Source organism: Cygnus olor, chromosome 2, assembly GCF_009769625.2.
Source record: "Cygnus olor isolate bCygOlo1 chromosome 2, bCygOlo1.pri.v2, whole genome shotgun sequence".
Taxonomy (NCBI): Eukaryota; Metazoa; Chordata; class Aves; order Anseriformes; family Anatidae; genus Cygnus; species Cygnus olor.
The window spans coordinates 120,045,768-120,072,431 of NC_049170.1; the positions used below are offsets into that span (position 1 = coordinate 120,045,768).

Here is a 26,664-nt window from a genome sequence, read left to right on the forward strand (position 1 = left end):
CTCCTAGGTCTTACTGCTGCAGCATCTCTTGTATCCCTGGCTTGGGCTTTGGCTTCCTACCAGAAGGCTCTCCGTGACTCCCGTGATGACAAGAAACCCATCAGTTATATGGCTGTTATAATCCAGTTTTGCTGGCATTTCTTCACCATTGCAGCAAGGGTCATTACTTTTGCTCTGTTTGCCTCGGTTTTCCAGCTGTACTTTGGCATCTTCATCGTGCTCCACTGGTGCATCATGACCTTCTGGATCGTCCACTGCGAGACAGAGTTTTGCATCACCAAATGGGAGGAGATAGTTTTCGACATGGTTGTTGGGATAATCTATATCTTCAGCTGGTTCAATGTCAAGGAAGGAAGGACACGCTGTAGGCTTTTCATTTACTATTTTGTGATCCTTTTGGAAAACACCGCCTTGAGTGCTCTCTGGTATCTGTACAAGGCTCCACCAATCTCTGATGCATTTGCCATACCAGCACTGTGCGTAGTGTTCAGCAGCTTTTTAACAGGCATTGTTTTTATGCTAATGTACTATGCCTTCTTTCATCCCAACGGACCAAGGTTTGGGCAGTCGCCAAGCTGTGCTTGCGAGGACCCTGCAGCTGCCTTCACCCTACCCACAGAAGTGGCAACTAACACTCTTCGGTCCATCTCCAACAACCGGAGTGTCACAAGCGAGCGGGATCAAAAATTTGCAGAGCGGGATGGGTGTGTGCCTGTGTTTCAGGTGAGACCCACTGCACCGTCCACACCTTCATCCCGGCCACCAAGGATTGAGGAGTCGGTCATTAAAATCGACCTGTTCAGGAACAGGTACCCAGCCTGGGAGAGACACGTGTTGGACAGAAGCCTGAGGAAGGCGATCTTAGCATTTGAATGTTCCCCTGCTCCTCCACGGCTACAGTATAAAGATGATGCCCTCATCCAGGAGCGCTTGGAATATGAAACCACATTATAAATGAAACAAAAACACAGCTTGAAGAAGCTCTGGCATTACAGTCCCAGTTAAGGGTTGACAGTAGGGCTGTAGGGATAACTAAACTGCATACTACAATTAGAGCAGCAAGCTGTAGTGTTCTTAGTCTGGCTACCATCATGATTATCATTTGATCCACTGTGTGCAGTCTGTCTGCAGAACACTGGTACAGCAGCGTCACCTGAAAACCTCAAAAAACAAACAAACAAAAAACACTGACCCACACATAGAGATCGGTTACTCCAGCTGGGAAAACTCACCCATGAGTCATTGCTGCTATGAAACTCTGACTGCACAGTACTTACAAGCAAACCAATAGGGAGGCTCTGACCAGAGCTTTCAACTTTAGCCAGTAGTGCATTTTATTTTAGAAATGAATGATTGATATTTGCATAATCAATGGCAAAAACAAACAAACAAACAAACAAAAACTTTTCAAAAATAACAAAACTGTAGCATGCAATGTTGCTGTCATTAAAACTGGTTTCTGGGAAAAAATAGGAGCATAATAGTCTTCAACATCCCATAAATACACTATTCAGGTTAGAATAGGTTTGCAAAATAGTTCTTAATTAAAAAGATACATCATCATCTTTGTAAGGTTATAAAGGGAAAATAAACTAAATTCTGATTAATTAGCTCATAAACATTGACACCACCAGAACTGTTTGTTTTCTGTGGAATATCAAAGTCTTTCTAACTGCAATTTAAGTTCTTTATGTTGCTTTCAACAGAAATCCTATGCAGCTCACTTATGGTTTTCAGGAGAAATAAGGAGCTCTAGCACGTAGTGACGTAAATTAAATGATAATCATGATTCAGTGTTCAATTTGCAAAAATATATATATATATGTAAAAGAACAGGGAAGTATAGTTTTCATATTCTAAACTTTTTGAAGGACCCCATTCAGATATTTCGGAAGAAACCACAAGGAGATGAATACACTGAAACTTCTTTCTGTTTCAAGACTGTGAATGCATGATTCAGTGTGTGAATGTATGCAGGGGTGACAAGAGACTGTGACATGCCATACCCTTCTAGTGCCAAACATTGTATAACTGCAAGACTGATATTGCCTGAGGGACAGATAACAAGTGGCACGAGCCCTACGAGACCAAGAAGCAGGAAAGAGAGATCCAGTTCTCAACGTGTAGAGACAGCTCTGTTTATTCCCACCCAAGGTGAAAGTGATGTCTTTTAAAGGCTTTCAGCCACCTCTTAGTAAGTATATTCAGTGAAGTATAATATAACCAAGCTATGTGGAAGACCCTCTTCTGCCTGTTCAAGACTTGTTTCCAGATATGTCTAAAAATTACATTGAATCTCTTGTAATAGAGTGCTTTTGCTGCAAGCTTTTGGGTTTTAAATACCTCCCTAAATCTAGTCAATGGTATCCTTTATGTTAAAAGTATCCCCTGATGGTGCTTTCAGATGCATTAAAGGTGCAAGTCAAAATTTGATAGTATTTTTTTTAAAGCTGGTGCAGAGTGAAAAACTCATGAATTATTTCAATATTTTTGTAAAGTAAAAATATGATATAAAAAGGTTACTTTTTATAAACCTCAAATCTTTTAATACATTTCATTCTCTTTATAGCTTAGATTTTAAGAATTGGTCCATGAATTTTATCACCTAGCTTCTGCAGGTTGATACAAACCTGGTTTTCACATTATGGATTTGTTTTGCAGTGTAATGCCATATGAAAGCCTACATGGGTACTTTTAGAAAACTCCATAAACTGTGGATCCTGCTTCTAATGAAAGTGGCTTGTAAAGACACCAAGCAATTCCATAAGAAACAATTTGCTATAACTATTTCCATCCGTTTTAGGAAATCGAAGCAGAACTGAAGAGTTACTGTTTTAAATGGCATTGTCAGGATGGAGAAGACCTGATGGTCGGTATTTTAATCTTCACTGTCAGGTATATTCAGTGTAGTCACTGCTGTATATGCTGCTGGGTAAATTTCAGTCTTTCCTGTTATTAATATTTGTACTATGAAAGAGCAGAGGTTGCACACCTTTGTTTATTTGTATGCGTTCAATTAGCCATTTTTAATGTTGACTTTTTTTATTAGTGAAATGTTCAATATCTGTTGATCTTTGCTGGGGCAAGTTCCTCAAAACAAAACATCTGTAGAAGTGCAGGAACCTGCAAGCCTGAAGGAACTTTGTGCAGATCAGAAAACACCCATCTTTGAAGGGTTTCTTAGGTATTTTCGAACTAAGCAGTGGCCAGCTGCCTCTATAATCACTTTTAAATAAAATAATTCTTTGATAGTTCAAACCCCAAGCTTTGTACAAAGTGATTGCCCTTCTCATCATGCAGATGTGTTTGATTGTACAGAGAAAAGCTCTCATGTTTTGTCAAAAAAAAATAATAATATACCACTGCAAGGACTGTTAAAAAAGATTTGGGGAGCAAACCCTTTGTCCAGACAAATTCAGTAGAACCTTCACTCCAGAATCCAGTGCTGGGTCGCACAAAGAAATTGCCCTTTTCCTTTGCAAACAAGGCAAATTGTAGGCTTTGTAATCCAAGATGTGAGGGTTGCTTTTGGAAACCATTCTATAAGTTTGCTACTTCTTTAGTAATTAGGAATGCTAACATGAGTGAGGCACCATGGGCAGTGCTCTCACTCCACATGGGCTCTTGTGTCCCTGTGGTACCTCCTGGGGAGAGAGGCAACATCACAGCTACCAGCAAGCCTCGTCCTCTTCTGATGTCCTTCTCATCCTGTCTCACTGTTCCTTGGAGCTGTAAGCCCTTTGGTTGGGGCTAACAGAACTAAAGAAACATTGCTTAATGCCGAATTTAAAGGGTTACAGTCTGGAACAGTGCTTGCACTGCACAGTTTCTGAAGGTTTGTGGTGTTTTTGTTTGGTTTTCTCTCATTTGGTTTTGGAAGGAAGGACACCAAGGCATTATTGGTTCATTTGTTTGTTAATATCTACCATTTACTTTCCTTACCCTCCCATCATTTTATATTTTTTTTATTTTTTTGGTAATGCTTGTAAATTTATCTCAAGCAAACTACTGCAGGTTCTGAGTGCACGGCGCCACACGTGGCAGTACATATACAGTGACAGTACGCATACACAGTGGCAGTACGCATACACAGTGGCAGTACACATACACAGCTTGTCTTCTGAATGCAGTCTGCAAGGGGGAGAAGTCATTTTATACAGAGTCAAAAATCCGTTCTCCAAAATCTTGCTATGTTATGTTCGTAATGCCAGTGATACTTGCGCTGAGAACAGGACGGCCATTGTAATCTTAATGCTCAGATGACTATGTGGATAGTTTCCTAATTTGCTTTGCTGTGAACAGTCACCTTAAAGGCTGTAAGAATTTTTATAGAGCTCGCCAAGATTAAACATAGTCCACACTGAAATCCCATGATGGCCTTATGGACAGTTAATAATCAATATGCACTATTCTTTTTAACGCAGACAATTTTAAGGTCTATCAATAAAGTTCAATTAAGACAGCAATAGCAAAAAAAAATAATAAAAATTAACTTCTGTTTTTGAAATAATGAAAAAAAAAATCAGGTCTTTTAAATTCCATTACAGATTAACAGGAAAATTAAAAAAATCATAATTACATTCTGGTAAATAAAAGCAATCACATCTCTTTGCTAGAAGCAAATATCATGTAAGCATTGTCCTAATGAACCAAAAAAATTTGCCAGCAAATCTGAAGGTAACTTATGTGATTAAAGACTTGGTCCTAAAATTTTGAGAGCTGTGAATTTTTATGCCAAAAAAAAAAAAAAAAAAAAAAGGAAAAAAAAAGATAAAAGGCAATTTAAGTAGTAGTTACTACTCTAATTACGTAAAGGAGACATAATGCATACCCATGTTCATTCAGAAAACATATAATAAAATGTAAAAACTTTTTGTCTTATTTTAAAAGAAGTGTTATTTGTTCTATATTAAGATAATCTTTTTTAAAGAGTTATTTGAAAATATGTGCAATACTTTTTTTTAATGCAGTTTTAATAATGAAAAAAAACTCATTTCCACTTTTGTTTGTCAGTCAAAATATGCTTCTTGTGCTAGAACAGTGTTTCTGTGCTTGGGTTATTTGGGCTTGATGTCATATAAATGCTATTGTCATTGGCAAATCAACAAATTTTCTATTAATTAATTTCTATAGCACTGGGATTAGAGAAAATTTTCCTTCTAAAATTAAATGTTAGGCCTCAGCTGCCTGATTTTGTAAAATTTTAAGCAGAGGAGGAAAATTAAAAATGTTTTGGAGCTGCAATTTTTAATATATGAACTGTTATACACTTTTTTTTTTTTAATATATGATAGTCTCATCAATATATCATTATATCTCCAAAAGAACAATTCATGAGTGGTGTTCAAATTGAAATTGCTGCTATTTTTCGAAAGGGTCTCCCAATCACTTTAAAAACCAACATGTTCATTTACTTTTTATTGGCCCACAAATATCCACAACTAGCCTGTTGTATTTTTAGAACAGTACATTACAAAATTTTAAGTATTTGTGACTTGAACATACAATTCCTTAGAAGCCTTAAAAATGGCACTGTACTGAGTTTTAGTTGGCTCTGCCAGTGATTCAGCTCCCAAAACCACCGTCCTTTTTCTGCTCAGCCCCTGAAGTCGTGTAATCCAGAGTGACTGAGATGCTGTGATTTAACTCTGCACCCCCTGCACTGCCTGCGCAATGCCAAGGAAAAGACCCCAGCAGGTTGCTGTGGTCCTACTGCTGCCTCTCTTGCTCCTGTGCGTGGTGGGAAGCAGACTAAATTGCATTTGTGCATCCAGCTAAACAAGCGTAGTTAGGTTGAGGCCCTACAAGGGTTGCGTGATGAAAATAATCACAACATGTGTCCATGAATTTACAAGCTCAACACTGTAATTACTAATTCTGCAGTGTAACAATGCAGAATGTGGGAAGAATTGTCTAAATACACAATAAGCCATTTAATTTTGCTAATTGTAGCAATTAGACTAGCTTGCATGAAGCCCGTGCTCTCAGCTGAAAGCCAAATGGAGTAAGTGGCAAGCAGCCATTTATGTACCAGAGACATTATGTTATGAAACCCTCCCTTGATTGTTTATAGAGCTAGGTCTTTTCATTACAGCATTGAATCCATTCCTCTTTATTCTGATAAAACAGATAAAGTTCAAAATGATAATAGATTCTTTTAAATCTGGGAATTAAAAAAAAAAAAAAAAAAAAGCATCAGATTACTGCAATTCACATGTAGTGATTTTTTGAAATACATTCAGTCGTCATTTCCACTTGGCTTCAGATTGCTGAGTGATCTGCATCCAAGATGATTTCTCACAGCTGGTATGAGCAGACTTCGTAATGGGAGAGATGGGGATGACCTCACAAGGCCTTGCTCACACAAGGTTAGAGGAATAGTGTCGCTGATTTACAGATCACTTGCAAAACTTTTTTAGCATGTGAGCAGTCCACTGGGATCATCTGTAAGCCTGTTTTACCATACTGACCTCACTGCAGGTGTTTGGTGGGATTTCTTCACTTTCACACTGGTATGACCATGAGAAAAAAATACAAGTGAATAATTGCACATACACTAAGCAGTGCTACTGCAGCATGAATCAAAACATTTCTTCTTTTCTCCTCCTTAGTTCAAACATTTGTGAATATATCCATTTTGACTGAGTTGCCATTGTGTGATCCTTTTAAGGACACTGAGAAATGTCTATGAAACCACAGTTGTTTCCAATGATCCTTATACAAACCAACTACTGACCAGCACCTTCATTAAAAGGAACTTTTCCTAAACACATAAGCTTGGCTCCTGTACTTACACTTTGTTCTGAGTGCTTAGCATCTAATTCTTATGCAGAGAGTCATATATACTCGTTAGTAAGCCATGTGCCTACTCTGAATCCTGGAGCAAATAGGACAGATACACAAAATGCAGGGGAAAAAAAGCCCTCTTCAGCACATTTAGGGGGTGATTTGCATATGCTACAGATGTAAGAGAGGATCTTGCATATAATTTCAATAGAGTTATAGGTGCTGTATGAATTGATAGATATTTGCAAGAAATTGTGAGATAAGTGGCCAGCCAAGATTAAGGTCAAATCTAAACCTCTACATGCAGGGCACTGTAAGATAAAAACAACCAAAACACTAAAACCTAACCAAAACTCTCATTTCCAGGAATAGTTAAGCTTAAAAATGCAATGGATTTGTCAATGAAACTACACGCTACATTCGTAGAAACAAAGATATGACTGCTATGGATACAAACATCTGTATCTGTAGATTTCAGCCTTGTATTTCATATAGCTTTGGAAGCAATTGCTTTTGGATTGTAGTTTTGGGCATGCCATAGCCCTAGGCATGCCATCAGCTTTTCTACATGAGGAGTCAGTTCTTCTATAGGCAAGGCCACATCCAATTCATCCATAAGTGATTTCCTCACCGTAGAAAAGCTGCTAATCAAATGTCTGGAAGAGCCTTCAGAGATGTAGTGTAGTGCTCGGGCAAGACGCAGGCTGTGTTTGGGTGTTTGAGCCCTCTGGTGGCAAGGGCTGGGTGTAGTCCCCCAGTCCCTCCCCAACCTCACACACCAAAGAGCCCACAGAGAGGAAAACCACGTGCATGGGTTGGATGAAGCCACAGCACACGGGGAGCAGATAGCTGTGCCATACCCCCAGGAGTCAGTGCAGGCACATCAGCGGCCTCAAGTTAATGCTGTGATCCTCCAAACTGCAAGAACCAGAGCTCCTGATTTATTTATTTTTTCATGTGGAAGGTTCACGCACCTAAAATTTGGCTCCTTGCCTTGGTCAGAAACATCTTGGTCTTCACAGCTCAGCTCCTGTCTCCCACCTGTGCCCACCAGTATCCTTCGAGCTGGTATTCTTTGAGTTGGTTCTTCAAGCCTGTCATACCTGAAGGGCAGGGGTCCTCTGGGGTGCTATCAGATGGAGCTTTGCACAGGAACACTCACAAATGCTTTTCCTGCAGTAGGCTTGGGGCAAGTAGAGACTGAGGGGAGAGCCAGGCTCAGTTATCTCTTCAGCTAGCAATGATTCATGTCTCTATCTACTATCTCTCAGGGGAAGGCTATAGGGCTGCACACTACTGAGGAGAAGGGCATGCTCACTCCCTCTTGTGTTGAGGCTGTTCTCCCTCTTTGTGGAAAACTTAAAGGCTATGCTGTGCAATGTAGACATACTTCCAGTGCTTTGATGTATTCAGTCCCCTTAGTGTGGAGGACTCTGAAGTTGTTGCACATGTCCAGTGCCATTACCTGTCCAGCCAGAGTAACGTCTACAGCAAAAATTCGGGGCAGATGCAAAATCCCTCTGCTCACCTTCCAACCTGACCAAAAGCTGTATGAACATGGTTAGCACTGTGACAAAGCCTGAATCAATCAATACACGCTGCCTTCAGTCAGGTCTCTTAATGCGCTGTCTGCTACCCTGGCCACGTTCACCTGGTTTCTTGTGGAAGCTCAGGCAAACTTCATGTGTGCACCAGAGCTACACCACGTGGCCATCTCTGTAGCTTCCCGAGCCCGTGGTGCACTCTCCTTGTGATGCCATGTCTTTTGCAGAACAAAGTTCATTTTGGGCAGAGTAAAGAGCAAATTGGCTGTATGTAGTCTAGGGATGCATGTGGAGTAGACAGCTTCTCTGGACAATACGTATGAAATGAAGTAGTGTGCAAATTGCACAGGGTATGACGTACACAAGTAGTAAGATAAGTGTACACAGCTTGGAGCATGCTGTAAAGAGTACTCTTTGTTACAGTGTTTGCTTTTCCCATAATAAAAATAATACCATCATGGCTCTTACCTGAGAGCAAATTTACAGTATCAGATGTGTTTACGTATATATATACACACATGCAATATATATACATATGTGTTTATACTCATGTATGTATGTATATATTTGTGTGTATAGTTGTGACAATGAGTCCTGAGATTCTACTAGGATTTAATCGTATAGTTCATTTAAATTCTATAACTAAAGAAAAAACATCAGGAGCACCATCATCAAGGGGTAATAAAGTGATAAGTGCAAAAGGAAAAGCACATTATCGGAAAACACATTCCAGTCATTATTGAAAACAACTTTGAGATGCATTATGTCAGTAATTTAATGAAAAGTTGTGGAGGAAAAAGGTCTAATGCTATGTTTCATCATCTTAAATATTTTGGTAAAAGAATAGAGTAAAAAAAAAAAAAATAGAATTGTATCAAATAAATAAGGATTTGTCACAGTTAGTAGAGAAAAATAAAATCATATAGGCAAATGACAAAGGGACTGATTAACCCTTTGTTTCATTTAATGTTGGTTATATTTGTTTCACTGAGTATCAGTGTTATTGATGTCAGTAATTTATCAAGGAAATAACCTGTAATAAATCAGCATGGTTTACTTGAAATTTGACTAAAAACACTGAGAAGAGTGTTTGTTAGCCAGCATATATACAGTTGCCTGATACATGCTGTCAGAAGGACAGATTTGCTGGTTCATGAATTATGTACTGAAGATAAATTTCAGATGCATGCATTTGATGATAACAATACCTCTGTCAGTTTAACTGTACCATGAATGCACAAGAGCTATTTCTAAAATCCTAATTACTGTTGCTTTTTTTCAGTATGCATTCTGCATTATTATCTGTGTATCCCAGATTGTTTCTTAACTAATGTTTGATAAGAATTAATTTAACATTTTATAAAGCTGAGGAAAAGATTACTAGCCAGTTAACCAAAGGCTTTTGTTTTCAATTGTGTGATACACATAAACATTTTTTAAGCTTTAAAAAGGTGTAAAGCCCCAGTTCTGCAAATCCCTTGCTGAACACAAAAATAGTTCATTGGTCTTCATGAAAGCACGGGTTGTATTGAAGCTTAACTCCTGACCTAACCATCATTCAGGTATTCTGTCACTCATTCAGCATAGCACTTGGAAATGATCGTAACTTTCCCACAGGACCTGATTTATAGGCAGATACAAAACTAACCATGGTGGCTGTCTCAGACGAGTTCAGAAGTGGCCACTAATCACCCCCAACGTCGTTCCAGCATCCCTGCTTTGGGACACACAGAGGCGATACCTCACGGAAGACATCCGTGGGATTGCCACGATGCTCTGGGCAGGGTTTAGCCTTCAGACAGCACTGCACACACAATGAGAAACCTTCACTTATCAGCAGAAAGGGAAACTGCCACCAGTTATAGCTGCGCAGTACCAGAATATGGTCACATATTTGTGGCTGCTATTGATTCCTCCTATTTCATTTTATTGGAACAGCTTGGAACTTGTCAAGCTTTCCTTGGGTTGATTTGCAGTTAATTAATTCAACAGACATTTTTAATCTCGCAAATTTGTGACTTGTAATGTAGTAATCAAGCTCCCGTGAGCGTACGTTAATCAGCTGGGGGGGGGAGAAAACCCTGGTTAGCTGCGTGCAGCGTGGTGCCCACACTGCAAAGGGACATCTACAAGAAAGGCAACATTCATCCCAGTTAAGCTCTCATCGTTCATCTAATGAATCATTCATCCATTTGATTTGTCTTGAATGAGCCAGGAGTTGTATTTAAGGAGGATTGCTGGGGCTGAGACAGCTCTAGGTACTGTTGGTGGGGATTGACAACTCCCCTTCTGGTCACCTGTTTTCTTACCAACCAGAGAGTCATTCTGCCCAACAGCAGCCCAGTTTCATTTCTGAAATGACCATACCTCTTGTGGAACAGTTTCTCCTGGAGAAATGACTATATAAAAAACCATATAACACTAGGACACTAGAAACCAGGTGAATGAATGGAGAAACTTTTTTTTTCTTCATTGCCTTTAACATACAAGTGGATTTTAGCTACTTTGATGTGAAGCAGAAGGGAAAAAAAAACTTAATGTCTGCAGAGGATGCACACATGCGTACATTAGCCGATGACTAATCAGTATGTACTTTTTTATTGTGGAAGCATATCCACTGGTAACCTCAGCAGGGAGATCAAGAAGACTTGAAAGCTAGGAAGTAAGTGATTCCTCTGGTCAGGGTTAAGAGGCGTTTGTGAAACACTGTGGAAAAGCTGCTCCTGTTGTTTCCATGAATAAAGAGAGGAGCAGAGTCTTTCAACAGGAAATAAAAAAATTAAATGCCAAAACACTTTTTATGGTGCAGTTACTCTTTTCTCTAGTAACGATGTTGGTTAAGAAAGCTCTAGGCATGTTACGAACTGTAATGTACGGGGAGACAGCGAAAGACACTTCATAGATATAACTGTTGCTATCGACAGGAGATGTTTATTAGCAATAAGATAAAAAAGTGTCTTGAAATAAGGCCTGAGAGACAAGGATTTTTTATGGTTGTTATGTCAATGATTGTTACATCTAGAGATCATAGATCTTTATAATAGCTTACAGGTCAAAGAATTTTTCTTTTTATCGTTCTTTACAGAGGATAAGTCTCAGATGACTTCCACAAAAAACATATCACATAAAACAGGCTCATAAGATGGGTTTTCTGTGTATGGAATATTGTATGCTCAGTGTTGTTCAAGTGCTTGTACATTTTTTCATGATCTCAGCTTCTAATGCAGTACATGCATAAGCTAATAGTGGATTCGCAAGTGCATCTTCCTTTAGTTCAGTAACTCCCCACATCAACTTGCTCATTCATGTACAGGTCAGGAGCACATATGTGGTGGGGAGAGAGGTGAGTGTGCACTTGTAAAGGTGCAGAGCAGACGAAAAATAAAGATGGAAACCAGTAGATGACATGGTAAAAGCCTTATAGTTAGGGAACAGCTGTGAATCTTTAGAGTAGGTGAGCCCTCATGGTATTTCTTCATGCTCAGGTATTCTGTCACTCAGCTCATCATGGAAATCACTGCTGAAGGACTTTCAACTGTATTATAAGTTATTATTTTTTGCTTGTTTAGAAGTAGAAACAGTATCACACTGACTCTCAACAGAAATCACTGTGGAGGCATCCATAAGCTTCACGCATGATCTGTAAGTGTAGCGCGTCATAACAATTCTGATTTCTTCAAAGATCCACTTAAACAAGTTTGCAAGATGTATTAGATATTGTTCTGATTTTCTTCCTTGCTTCCATTTTCTTCCTATGCTTATGCATGTCATATGCAAACCCCACTGCTGAGAGAAGATGACACTCAGGTTATAAAACAGATTATTTTTTTCTCATGTAGTAGTACAAAACACAAAAATTCATTTGCGTAACACCTAGCTATTGAGATACACTCTATAATTAGAGAAGGAAAAGCAAGTTAATCGTGCAAATATTGAATTCATTTTAGCCAGTGCAAAACAGGAAAAAAAATAAAGATAGCTGTCATATTTTGCTGTTTGACTCATCTTGCTTCATAATTCCAAAAGCTGTGGTATATGCCCATAGTAACCTGAAATTGAATATTCCTTGTTTCTGAGATACTGGCAGAACAGCCACTAAGTGGCGAGCCCATTAGATTAGCAGGCACAGATCTCCTAGCAAGCACAGATCCACTGTGTTTCTTCTTTAACCGGACTGCAGTTCCTTTAAATCAATGGGAATTGATTCTCAAGGGCACAAACTGTCCTCTGTGTAATTTGTTCTACATGATGGGACAGATATTTTGCTGTCTATTCTTTGAGTTGTGTATTATTAACAAGCTAATGTTTATTCTAACAAATGAGCATCACTGTATTTTCCTGCAGGTGCCTTTCCATGTATAAGGCTATCTCAGCAATGGAAGCTGGCTCTCTTCTTGTTCCCATTATCATTACCTGCATCTTTAATCAAATGCTAATTTAACAATTGTTTGTCATGCTGCAGATCCATGCAAAGCCCAGTCTGACTTCTGGATTTGACCCAGAGCATTAGCAAATGGGAGAGTCATCTTCTCACTGCAAGCATTGGACATGGATACCACTGAGATGCAATAAACAAAGTTCCTTAATGTGCTGATTTTACAGCAATTTTCCAGGGTGCAGTTGTGCTTTAAAACTTTGTGGAGCTCTCTGCAATCTTCTTTTATTTCAAAATAAATAAATAAATACATAAAACAAAACCAAAAGACACAGCAGCAACAACCTCCCCCCCGCCCAAAAAAAAAAGAAAAACAAAGAAATTGATACACACACACATAAAAACAAACAAACAAACAAAAATCTTTAATTGCTCTTCCTCGTTGTATATTGTTCTTATGGAATTTGCTATGTGTGAGGAGAATGTTAGTTAATTCACATCGGAACAGCCTTTCCTCTCTACACATTCCAAATGGATTCTTACAAAAACCATTAATAAACCCAGTAGCAATTAAAGAGCGTATTCTCCAGTCATTATATGAAAATGTACAGTCAGGTAAGGCTAACTAATTTGTACATGCTTCCACCTTTCATCTCTTAAGGTACACAGCTCAAAGTTTGTTCTTCAGATCATCAGCCCCTCATTAGTAAAACTAGTGAGCCTTGCAAAGCAATTTCATGTGAGACAAACGATCCTAGAAGACTCAGACTTGGTAACAGTTGTACAGTCATGCTTACAAAACCTTCTTGAATGGTCTACAGCTAAGCAAAAAATAAATAAATAAAACCACCACCAACAACAACAAAAGGCACTCTCAAAGGACTGATAAAGAAATTCTGCCTGGTGAACATATCAATAAGTCATACTTACACCAGCACATTGGACAGGAGCATTCATTATACTGTGATTTGCCTTGATTATAGACAGTTTATAGTCATAAAGGGCTTGCTAGAAGGTCCTCCATAGCAAATAGATGCTTTCACCTTTAACAAACTCCAATAAGCCCCAGGAGTAAGCATGTGTGCATTTTGCTTTTAAATTTCACAATGCCTATCCAGATGACATTTATTTTTAAGGAATCTCTTCAGTCACTATTTTACAGCTCACTTGTACTCCACTACCAAGTGAAGTGTCAGTCATTGTCCATGCAATTCTGATTAGGCTAAGTCAAAGAAAATGTCTGGGGAGGGAATATCAGGCTTTGTATTAAAAAATAGTCCACTGGAAATAATAATAAAGCATTTCTAGGTCTTCCAATTCCGTGAGTCACTGGATGAGTCCAAAACACCTGGCTGGGTTCCGGAATAAATTTAAATAGCTGTTTAAATTTTCAGATGTCTTATTAAGGTACTAATAATATTTTAATATTTTATATGAAAAAAGTATCCTTCAAAGTACACGTTTCAATTTCAAGAAAAATCCATATGTCCCTAAAGCCTAAGTCATTGGGCTTTCAGGCAGCAGGGGAAAAAGTGACAAGCTGGGGAGGCAAAATTTTAATCTAAGCTCAGGCAAGAGTCCCCCTGGTCTGCCCACCAGTCTGCCACGCCAGCCCTTCCCAACACTTGTGTGTCCTACCTTTCACCACTGACACCAGTGAAAATTGATCTAGCACTTGGATCCTGATCAACCCCATCTCAGACCTCAGTGCTGGATCCCACAAGGCAGGGACAGAGGCACCTCAATGACAAGAGGGTAGGGTCAGGCAGGTACAGGCAGATCCTCTTTCATTCCAGTTTCTCCAGTGGCTGCCACTGACCCAGCTGAACTGGTGATGGGGAGAGGGTCTGCCTCTTCCTGGCACAGATGCTGCCTTCGAGTGCTGAGACTTGTGGGTGGTGTTTGTAGCCTATCACTGTGAAAAGGAAAGGCAGCGAATAAAAGTTATAAAGCAGTGAAGGATTAGATGAAGAATTAAATACAAAAACACTGAAACATCAAGCTGGATGCCTAGTCCTTAGAGGTTAGCGCTAAGAACAGAAACAAGTTTATTAGCTGGTGCAATGCGGTCCTCAAAGATGCCAGTTGCAGTTTTCTGCCCTTCGTAGATTGATATGCAGAGGGAAAAACAAAGGATTGCCTTTACTGTTGTTTCACATGAGGAAAAACATTTTTCCAGCTGTTTCAAAGGTGTGCCTTTTAGCATCTTGGGTTTTATGAAGGCCTGAAAAACACTTCTCTCCCCTCCAAAATTAGGCTATCTTTTTCTGCTTAGGTTTACATAAAACAATAAAGCCTTGCCTTCTCTGAGAAACTGAGATTCCCACAATCCCCCTCCCTCCCCTCTTCCCACTCCCTAAAAAAATATAACTGAGTAACTGAGCAGGAGAGGAGCCCCTGACAAGCATTTTGGGGGAAGCTGCAATACCACACTGCCCCAGGAAGTCTTGCTGCGCTCCAGTGCTCTAGTTTTCCCCTTAGTTCTGTGACAAAAGTAGGGAAAATTAAAGGCCATGATGTGCAGAGTGTGCAAGGTACACTCTGGCAACACATTGGTAACTACCAGTGGCTTTACTCTGCCATCTTAGTTTTTAGGTTCAACACACTTTGAACATCAGTGATTCCTCATTTTGGGCACCAGAAATGAAGTTGGGAAAAAACCACACATTACTTTTGAAAATCATCATCAAAATACAGGAAGATTAGAAACTAAAATCAAGAAAGAAAGAAAATACTTTTAAAAAGAGCTTCAGGATTTCCTTTTTTAATGGAACACAAACATTAAAGGCGGCGTGGATACATTTCTCTCTTTTATAAGTTATTAAAAAAAAAAAAAAAGATATACACACATTTCAGAAGTATAAACCTTATGTTTTCATAGGCTGATCACAAAAATAAAAAATAAAAATAAGTTTTTGATGCTCCTTTCTGTGATTTTCTCAAAGTCAGGTGCCAAGAGCAGAATTCATGACTCCAAATTGCATGTGCCAGTGTTGTTGCAGGGATCAGCAGTGGGATCCAACAGCAGGGCGTACAAGAACCAGCACAATGCACATTTGATAAGGGGATGAATTAATTAGGTGGCCACTATTGACAAGAAGAACATATCTCCAACTTGGCCTGTCTCCTAGAAATAGGCTTATTTGTGAAATTCATTCCCAGAGCCTGCAGTCTCCTCTTGTGCTTGCAGACAAGCTCTGCATTTAGGTGGAGAAAGCTGCCTCACTCGTGTGGTCAGGCAGGAGTTGGAAGGGAAAGCCAGGGTTGTCTCTGTGCCAGAGCTGTTGGCCAGAGCTTCAGGACCAAGGTGCAGGCCCAAATCCCTGCTCATCCTGGGTAGATTCAAGCTAACACTTCCTCAGAGAGTCTCCTGGCTGCAGGAGGGAGGTCACCAGCCCTCTTGCCAGATAAGAAAAGGCCACCATGCCTCCTGATAGGCAGTAGTGCTGGGTGAGTGTGGGGAGGTCCAAGGGGAGATACTCTGTGGTCCAAGGTGCAGGCTGATCTTCTCTTCGGGGAGCATGGTGCATGGGACAGTGCAACTGGGTGGCCCCATTGCTCTGCCTTGCCACCTGCTTGGGCTGGGTTTTACATAGAATGTGCTGGAACATTGGCAGAGGGGATCCCTATCACATGTGTATGTCCCCTGCAGATTCAGACGTGGGAACATCCCAGGCATGCCTCCAGAACATCTATCCTATCAGTCCCCACAAGATGTAGGCACGGGACCCCTGGGCCTGTAACTCTCGGGTGGCCTCAGTGGAGGATGGGTGCGTAGAAGTTCACTCAAGCTGAGATGGTGGTGTCTTTGGGCACAGGCAGTGATGCATCTTCAGGCACTCGTGATGTATATCTGCCTTTCAGGAGCTGCAGTCCCAGAGGTAGACCAGATCTTATGTGATGCCTGATAAAAAGTAAATGACTTCCTAACAATACAAAAAGCCTGTAAAAAAAATGCACATGCAAATAGACTCAAATACTTGAAATTCAAATTCCAGTAGTATATTCCGTGTTCATTCCTATGTTATTATTACTAAAATCATTTTCTTGTTTTGTTCAGAAATCATAAAGACTCCTGCTTGGCTTTAAGTTGTTGCATGATATAAAATTAATTCCAAATGGGTGGATTTTTACTGTATATGTTCTGGATTTAAGTTTTCAGTTATTTTTCGTAAATACGTTTTACATCTAACTACCTCAGCTGCCTTTTGTTTTGTTTTGGCACATAAAAAGTCATGCACTTTCTAGATTTGGGGATTTTGGGGGGAGGAGTTCTTTCCATTTTGAATAACCAGGTTTAAAGCCATGCTGATCAATTTATAGAGGAGAACAACTTAACAAGACATAATTATTGACAGTTGCAGAACATACATTTTATTTTTAGGTTCTGTTGGGGTATAGTTTAATGAAAAACACCATAAGCTGCTTATTAATTTGCCTTAAAAAATGTGTGCTCTTTCCTATTCAAGTTGTGTTAACTAACTCTTATCTTGTACACAATTTATGTGACAACAACTAACGTAACAGTTGGCAGATAAACAGCAAATCGAACAGAATGGACCAATAGTTTCTCAGTTCTCTGTTGTAAACTGTTGCATTATACACTGATTGTGCTAAAATAATTGTTACTGTGCTTATACTCCTTAGTCACCGTTGCAGAAATGAAGTTATGGAAGATCACATTTGTGTTTATGGAGCAGTGTAGATATCCCCCCAGTACAAGCACAGTGACTTGAGGTGAATGATAATCATTGCTGAACTTGTGCTTTGACTTGTAAACATTGTAAAAATGTATTTGGTATTTTATTTGAAATGAAGAATCAAAATAGTTATTAAAAAAATCTTCCTGTAAATATATATATTCTGATTCCATGTATACAAACATTCCTTTAGAGTTCAGATTGTGAAGAGTGTCTTTATTGGCTAGAGACCGCTGTCTCCCTGGCAGAGGTTACATGTGCTATAGTAAAGAACACAGTGTGTGAAGTATTTGATGTACTGCAGTACCATAGTTCTTTTGGTCTGTTAAGTAAGTTGCAATTTGTGATGAAATGAAGTTGAAAGTAGTGCTTCATACTAACAAATTTCCTTGGTTACAACTTGATTTTTCTTGTAAAACTTAAAAGGAAAACTTGAAAATTTTATATATTTGGATTTTGTAGATTTTTTTTATTTTATTGCAACACAAGGTACCAAAATCATTAAATAAAGTACACTGTGGTCATTTTACCATGGCTCTAGAGTCTTTCTTAAAACTCTTCTACCATGGTGGGTCAGCGAATGATGCCATCTTTTGAGCTTCTGACATTATCAAACAAGAGCAAAGCTGGCCCTGCTTTGACTAGGGGTTGGGCCAGATGATCTCCAGAGACCCTTCCCTCCATTAATTATTCTATGATATGAGCCACACTGTCACAGGAGCACTATCCCTAAGCACAGGAGTGGTGCGAGCAGCTCCCAGGCTACCCCTGGGACCTGTGGAAGACTTGACAGCTCCCTGTGGGACTTAGACAATCTTACTGGTGTTGTCACAGCAGGCAGCTTGAGGAACCACCAGACACCCCAATGGCCACCTCACCCAGAGCAGGGTGCTCCGGCCACTGAGGTCAGGGCCCTGAATGGTGTTTCAAAGGAAGACCTCCCAAAAAGCTGCCCTTGCCCAGCGAGCAGGCCAGCAGGCCCTCCCTTCTCCTTGGCCCTCAGGGCCTAAGTGCTCTCCAGCATGGGGCCAGACTCCCTGGCTAATCCCTGGGGGTCCACAGCACCATGGAGAGAGAAGCAAGAGGAGCCTGACCCTGCTGCTGGACAGTGGGGGTGCTCCCTAGGCAAGGGGAAGAGTTCTGGACTCTGCTTTTGGGGTTCTTGTAACATTTCAACCACAATGAATACAGAAAGAGTGAACAGTGCAGAAAGCCAGGACAGAAACCCCTCCATTACTTGAGAAGGCCACTGCTCACAGAGAACAGGAGATGGTGCTCTGTTGCTTTCATTCTCCTTTCAGACTCCTGAAAGCATCGCTGTTTACTATGCAGTAAGCCCGATAGGGTGATGGGCAAGGGAGAGGTGGGCCTTGGGCCTCACCCAGCCTTGTCCTTAGCATGGTAATTGGGAAAACACCAGAGAAGAAGCAACTTCCTTGATCTTCCTGTGTTCAAACCCCCTAGGGTTGAGGAGGGTTTAGTTTCTTCTACTCCTGCCTCCTGCACAAGTGCTTTAATTACTAGATTATTACACAAGTTGTTCTGACTTTGCCTGCACTACCAATGGTCTTAACAGTCCTCTTGGACTTCATTGCCACATTCGGGTGTGCAATGTCACCCCAGGCAGCACCTGGAGTTTGTGCAACAAAGGACAGCACCCAGATCTCTCAGCCTTTCTGTCCCTTAGCCATGCTCCCACTCCTTAGATGCTTCTTGTTGGCCTCTCTTAGGTGACCAAGAAAGGGAGATCAGGGGAAAACAACCCACCAAGCAGCAACTAATAATTAGCGTGAGTTCAAAGAGAGGAAACATATATATATATAAATATATATGTTGAGTAACTGAATTTGACAGACAGCACATGGTGATTGCATGTGACTGATGGATTCTTCAAGGTTTTGTTTTTCACATATATCTTGTAGCTTGGCAAAGTGCAACAGGGAAGCAGCAGCCCAGCAACACAAATGGTAACTGTCGTACTGTCACAGGAGTCCTAGATCCTCTGTCCCTGTAACTCTGTGACTCCCCACCGAAGAAACCAGTAGAATCCAGAAAGAAAGACGCTCATAAAAAATTTCTTAACTAATCATGTGAACCAGGGGGCAGAAGACATCAAAACCACAGTCTTGAGCCCTGTAAAGTCATTTGATGACACCCCATAAGTATATAATTCATGAGGTGAAAAAGCATTAAGTGGGTGGGTAGCTGCCATGGTGTGGGACTAGTTACCTTGGGGTAAAAGGGATTTACTTGACATGTTTCTAGGCAAACTATTAACCTCTCAGGCAAAAGTCTCCTCCAGAATGTTTTAAATGTAGACTTTCCACATGAGAGAAGCAAAGCAAATTCTTTCCGAGCGAAGCAAAGATAGTAGATATTTTAAATAGATTCTTAACAAAGGAAAGAAACAGAGAAAAAATTGCAAGTTGCTTGAACGGTGCTTATTCAGAACAGTTGCCACCTCTCCTGCCTTCGAAGAGGAAAGAAATGGCTATGGTTCCTGTAGAAAAACATGCTCAAACAAACAAACAAACAAACAAAACACTAAATATAGGGACTTGGTAACAACAATAACAAAAAATGCCTAGGCAAAATTATCCAAGAATGTTTTTTTCTCCTACTTTACTTAGCTCATATGAGCAGTATTAACTGCTCATAAAGTACCCCGAGACCTACGTGTATGGGAAGGAGCTGTGCCTTCCTACCACCACAATGGGAATCTTGGAAAGCCCAACAAGAGATGGAGAGTTCTTCTTCTCCTGTATACTGCACAGGGACAAAATGCATTTATTCAGTGACTTCTGTGCTATATACTTGAGGCAGGAAAGTACTTATACTGTATAATATTTTTGCTGTGGGAGTACTTCAGACCCAGGGTCAAGCACAGAACCACAAGTGAACTTGATGTAAAGATGGGTCGGAAACTTGCTGTCTGGCATGTTTTGGGGCTAGTGAGCTCTAATGTACACTACACTCTTAAGTAGGTTGTTCACACAGTAATACCTATTTAAACTAGTTTACATTAATGTTATTCTTTTGTGCTCACCAGTGCTTCTTTTCACTGTGAAAGGGGGAAGAGAACTCAATTTACTGACAAAAACATAGCTCCAGAGCATGTAGAGCCAGACAGACCAGACAGGCATCTTTTACCTCTGTGCCATTGCATTCATCTTGCACGCTGGACCATGCATATCGTAGACTTCATGTTTGTTCCTAAGCAGTAGGCTTTTCCAAGATAGAAAGATTTCTCATTCACAGGCTACACACAAAACTAAAGACAAAGGGATGCTCGTACTTAGTGGGTCTTCCAATAACCAAGCCATTTATTTTCAGTTGGGTTCTTGTTAAGTGCTGTGAGCATAAACTGTACTGCCATGAGCACATCAATAAGCATGGGAAGTGTTTCCCACTGCTGTGTGAATGCCACAGGCACTCACAGGACTGGCATTATTAACCAAGTAGACCAGCTTAGAGAGGGAAAGATCAATGATAATGTCCCAAAGTATGGAGGGATAAGCCTAAGTACTTTAGCTTTATAAATAAATTGAAATTGAGCTAATGGATTATTACGGCTCCTGCAGTTCATCTCCAAACTATCTCATAGTTTTAAGCAAGTTAATCTTATACTGACCTTCAATTTCCTGTGTCTGTAAAGTTCATAGGAGTCCCAATTTGGAATTTGATCAACTCCATTGTTGGAAGCAGAAATCAATAAAAAAGGGGAAAGTCGTCTGAGCAGTGGCTTGGTGCCAGAAGCATCTGCCTTTACTGCAGGTTGTCTCTGTCTCCAGCTTAGTCCATTATTGAGTCTCTCATCTTGCACAGTGCTCTGCAGGGATGCTTGTTTCCACCTGGAATCAGCAACAAAAAAGGTCACTGGGCAATGATGTCTGTCTGCAGGAAAGAAGGTTTAGCTGGAGCTTACCCTGGCGTTATAGAGGGTGGTCAGGGCCTGCAGTTCTGGTCCTCTCAGATGGGATCCAGCAATGCTCAGTAGCTCTGAAAAATGTGGCCATTGTTTTTCAAACTGAATATCCAAAGCATCTCAATGTACAGTGGCATTAGAAGATGCTTTTGGAGAAATAAGCTTTGACTCCTGCATCCACCAGCTGCATTTTCTTGATGAGACAACTTGTGTCTCCCTGTAAAAGAAGACGTTGTCATGAATAATGAGCTAATTTTGAAACATGCTCTGAAGCAAATTCTACCAAGTAAGTAATTGTGCTGTTCCCCCGATATCTGTGCACCATTCTAGCTTTGTCTTGGCTGCCTAGATTACAGACAGTGTTAATTTTCTCACTCTGCTACTCAACAGCAAACTAGCTATTTCACAACTTGTACTTACGTGAGAGTTACAGGGAACATCTGGAGGCTCCCCTTAGATGGATCAGGCAGCATTATGCAATTCACCCTGTCCTTATTGCATTGTTTGTTCTTAACAATCTTTTTTGTAACTTTTCCAAGGGTCTCCCTGTAAGGCTTTCTCTTTTTTGTTTGTTTGTTCATTCCTTTATTTTAAAGGCCTGTTTGTCTCCGGTATTTGCTTTTTTGTGTGTTTTTCTTTGGGGATTTGCTTTTGCTTGGGGCTGCTTGCCATCTGTAGTGTCTATGTTTCAAACACTGTCACCTTCTCATGATGATTCAGATTCCAGCAGGCTGTGCCAGTGCAGCAGTGGGAGAGGTTACGTTGTACCTGTGTGGTACTTCATCAGAGGTCTCATGTCCTCAGCTGTGTCCTACCAATGTCCTGATAAAGGCAGGAAACTTAATCCCCAGAACAACTTCTCTGACTGGTTAGAGTAGTGTCATCTTTTGCCTCCGGTTTCTTACCGGGATCCATTGTGCCGACTTGCAATTTCTTTGACTTTTATGTGTCACTCCACTTCGCCCATATTTTCAAATCTAAAAAACAAACAAACAAAAATAAAATTAGAAATGAGGACTCTCTGCTGGCCCATAATGGGCTAGAACACTCACTGTTTCTGTAGAGGCATTTTAAGCCTCCATAGGAATGTAAATAATTGCTGTGTGCTTAAACGCCGTTATAGCCTAAAGCATATAGCATACCTTAAGGGTAACCCTTAATCAACATCTCCAAATATCATACCCATGTGAGCAGCATACTCAGTGCAGGCTTTTATGAGCTTGTAAAGGAAAAATGATGTTGAAGTTTAAGTTAAGTCTTATGGTATAAAGGAGGAAATGGGCTGTTTTGTCTCCGGTGAGAAGCCCTGGTGCCCATGCAGGGGTTACAGCTCTGGGAGAGAAGGAGCTCTGCCCCAACCAACAGCTGGCAGGAGAGTGTTGGCAATTAAGAAGAAACATGCCTTACAGTCATATCTTTCTAAAGCATGAGCTGCTGTGTGTGACTTGTAGCTAATAATTAATCAAGTTTTAGATGAGCTTTTGCTTTAATATCTGATCCACCTGATCTTTAAAGCTATAACTATCCAACGCTATTCTATTTGTGTATTGGTAGTAGATTTTTATATTTGGACACATCACCTTATCCCAAATTGTTACTCTGTGATAGCAAGATATGAGGCTGGATGATGCTTTCCCCCAGATTTCAGTGATAATGTCTTCTTCAACACCCTACTGGGACAGGATTTCATTAAAGTGACATATTAATCTAGCATGGAAAATAATTCTTCTTCCCTGTAGAGCATCTCTGTAAGGCTTTTTTACAGAAAGAATTACAAAACAAAACTTGTCTTCAGTTTCCCTGTATAGATTGCTAGGATAAGACTGCTGCATGGTCTGTGTGTGTCTTATCTGTTACACAACCCCATGGAATTGCAAAAGGGCAAGTCTTCTTGCCAGACTTTTTACCCATGATCTGAAGCAGTCCTCACCAGCGCGTGCCTTGGTTTACATGGCAATATGGACAGATGATCTGATCTGCTCTGGTGTGGCACATCCCCTCCGAGCTGTGGCTGAGAAGTCACTGCACTCTATTTCCAATCAGTTATGGCATTTCGCTGGTAGTGCAAACAAGTGGTACACTAGAAACCTCAATTTTAACATCTTTTAATATTGTTTTAAATACAGATCTCACAAAACCTTTTACTTAATTAACTTTTCTTGCATAGATAATTCATTTCACCAGCATACTATGCCACAGGATGCTTCTTCCTGTGCATAGAGATAATATGCTCTGTTTCTATTTCTGCCTGAAGCAGAATTAAAGTAGGAAGGGAAGCGTTTGGTAGCACTTTTATCCTTTGGAGTACTTTTTCTTGTGTGCACCCATGCAACATATTTTGAGATCACAGCTCTCACATTTCCTAAAGGAAGAGGAAGAAAAAACAGGGCAGCCTTAGAGAAAAACAAAAAATCTTGGAAGAACATAAAAGCCTTGTGTTCATTACAGTTTGCCTTGAAGAATTTATCTGACGTTTCTCTGAAAGTTGAGTTATCAGAAGCAATAATTTGCTCTGCATTATCTACTGCCTCGATTCAAAAGAAGTTCTGAAGAGGTGTCATTTGAATTCACACAGGAAGCCAGATCTCTTAATAGATGATCTACTTCTTATTAAGGCATCTGGTGCAGTGGGAAGAAAGCAGAGAAGCTTCTGGTCTCAGGATCTTTTTGCTATTTCTCTTACAAACGCCTCGAGTTATAGGACAAATATGCAAAGACAGTGCCTAGAGATGAAGGTGTAAGTGTCCAGATCAGACCATACAAAAGGAGAAGCAGCGAGGAGACACAGCTGGACAGGCGCAGCAGGGAGGCCGAGAAATGGAGCTGGGCATCGTCAGCTGCTGCCTACCCCTGGACAGGCAGTGTGCCGTGTCCTGGCACTTCCCAGGTCCTGCATGTCCAGCTTTTAAGCAGAAGCTGCAAAGAGGGCCCTTTGGTGCTGGCGTTTTCAGTCCACATCAGGCTGTGTGAATAGCTTTCCTCCTGTGTGCCAGTTTGCATCGCCGTTGTTTTACCTGGTATGCAGCCCTGACCTGAGCTCTTCCTGCATGCTGCCAGGATGTGAACATAGGATTTGGTATTAAAGCCCAAAGCTCAGCTGAAGTATTCAGAGGAATAACTTCTGCTTCAGCAGTGTGGTTTCCCACCCGTGCCAAGGCAGCAATGCTTTTAAATTCTCATGACCTCATTGTTTCTGACATTAGGAACGCTGGCTGCAAACTTTCAGCCAGTATGCCTGGGGGAGGAGAGGGAAGAAAAAAAACAGCCAAAATGTTTGCAAATCATCCCGTTTCATACTGTAAACTTCCCCATGCAAAGATCCCTCCATTGTTTGCCCCTGGATGCCTGCAAAAGTGATGCAATGTTGTGTTTTTCCATGCTAGGAGTTATTGCTTCTGTATTTGCAAGTGTGAAAGACGCACCCAAGGGGCAAAGGACATTGAGGATCAGGCATATAAAGCAAGTTTTCCTTTCATCTTAAAAAGGGGGCACAACTGCACTATCTGAGCATCACTGAGCCGTCTTGCATTTTGACAGTTTTTCAAAATTAAGAAAACCTGCCTTGCTAAATATTAATCCATTTCTGTGCTGGGGACAGCAGAAATTGGTGAGGGGCAGCACTGCTCACTGAGCTAAGAGGCAAAACGGATGTGAGGGGAAAAAAAAAAGAAAAAAGAAAAGAAGAAAATAACTCAGGAGGATAGGAGGATCAAGAGTTTCCATTTTTGATGTGTTCTTGTAATGTCAGTGGATTCTTGTGAGAAATTGACCTTCAGGTTTTTCTGCTGAAATAAAAGGTGAATCCAGCACACGCGCAGAACCGTATGGGATCCCAGGAAAGGAAACTTGGCTCACCAGCATATGAATTACATGGAGCCAGTCGTATTTTCTCCATTGGATTTATTTATTTCAGAGAGCTGCCATCACCTGCTGAACATCTTCAATTTGACTTTGCCCCACCCCAGCGACGGCATTTACATTGGGATGAATCACCTCCACCTTCCGATGCATCCTACCAACGCTTAGCCAAATACCTTTTCTTCTCCCCAGTTGCAAAATAGTTGCTGTTCCCAGTAACTTAATGTTAAATCTGATTGAATTTGATGGAAGCACATTCTCATTCTGTCCCAAAAAACTGATACTACAGGCTCATGCGTTTTCCTTCTTCGTGTCTCCTTTGCCATCTCTTGCTTGGCACCTCCCTGGAAAGCATGAGTGACTGGTGAAACAGGACAGCTTGCCAAGGAGATAAAACTCCTTTGAAGGACAACCTTCACAAAAGAGTATCAGTCTTTTTCAAGAGATCCCCCCTCTCTGGGTGAAATTCCATCAGGAGCCAACAGCTCAGGAAGACCATTATTGCAAATATTTGTACTTTGGGACCTGAGCATTTCAGGCTTTATTTGTCCTGATGCGAGCATGCTGCTGACATGGATGCTGTCCATTTTAGACACTGGAAATGGGGCCCAAATCCTCAGAGGTGCAACCTCCCAGTTGATGAAAACATTCCTAAAGACTTAGTTCCTACACTTACAGTAATGTGCCTGATAATCCAGGAACCATTATTTGCTTGCTGTCATGGTATGGCCCATGTTTTGCTGTTTGAAGAGATGGTCTGTTAAAAATCAACACATCTACAGAAACTACTTAGTCCACAAGCTAATAAAAAATGATTAAGCAAAACAATGACAAAGCAAGCAGGAAAGATATCATCTTGACATTCTCAAAAGTAGCAGGCGGATTGAATAATAACCGTCTGCTATTTGTCTTGCAACAGTAGCTAAAGTAGGTCCCACGTTCCTGTTTATACAGATGAAACAGGGAATCACGCGTGCACACGCACACACACATATGCTGCTGCGTAAGTAATAAGATTAGATAGTATCTGGTCGTGTAGCCATTAATAGTCAGAAGATGTTAAGAGGTAAGAAACTATAAAAAAAGACTGATTAATGCACTGCATTGGCTATTTTCTGTCTGCCTTTTTCAGCCGACTCTCTGTTCCCATTACCCTTCTCAGTGCTTTTCTGGGCACTGGTGGGTGCTTAGCCACCTACACGCTGAGCTCCGCTTACCTTTGTGCAGACAGCAACAAAATCAATTTTCCAATTTTAAATGTTTGCCAAACTGTACATCCACTGTGCCATGAGGAAAGCACTGAAAAACTAAATAATGAGGCACCGTGCATGGAGCAACCAAAGCGAGCTGAAACTGGTGTGTTCAGCCTAACTTAGGTCCACGTGCAGCCCAGATGCTCCACCAGAAGGGCTGAATAATTTACGTAGTATAAGAGCATCTGTCAGTTCATCTATCAAAGCTGCTGTGCAGAAGCCT

The 26,664-nt window shown here is 40.7% G+C and overlaps 2 protein-coding genes across 3 annotated transcripts in view; one reads left to right on the plus strand and one right to left on the minus strand.

The window, feature by feature from the left end:
* XKR4 (XK related 4) overlaps nucleotides 1–3,862 on the plus strand; it is a 221,715-nt gene extending 217,853 nt beyond the window's left edge. Inside the window, exon 3 of the mRNA XM_040550442.1 lies at nucleotides 8–3,862. Within this exon, the coding sequence (XP_040406376.1) occupies nucleotides 8–954 (947 nt within the window). The 3' untranslated portion in view covers nucleotides 955–3,862. The remainder of the gene's footprint in view (nucleotides 1–7) is intronic.
* A 10,858-nt stretch (nucleotides 3,863–14,720) lies between these two features.
* The window catches only part of LOC121066696 (transmembrane protein 68-like), a 35,697-nt gene continuing 23,753 nt past the window's right edge, over nucleotides 14,721–26,664 (minus strand). Inside the window, exons 7-9 of one of the 2 annotated variants that reach the window (XR_005817918.1) lie at nucleotides 21,751–22,307; nucleotides 21,037–21,547; nucleotides 14,721–16,648 (exon numbers count right to left, since the gene is read on the minus strand). The gene's annotated coding sequence lies outside the window, so the exon portion shown is untranslated. Of the gene's footprint in view, nucleotides 16,649–18,217; nucleotides 21,548–21,750; nucleotides 22,308–26,664 lie in introns of those variants that run through there. The other variant, XR_005817917.1, reaches the window with a different exon arrangement.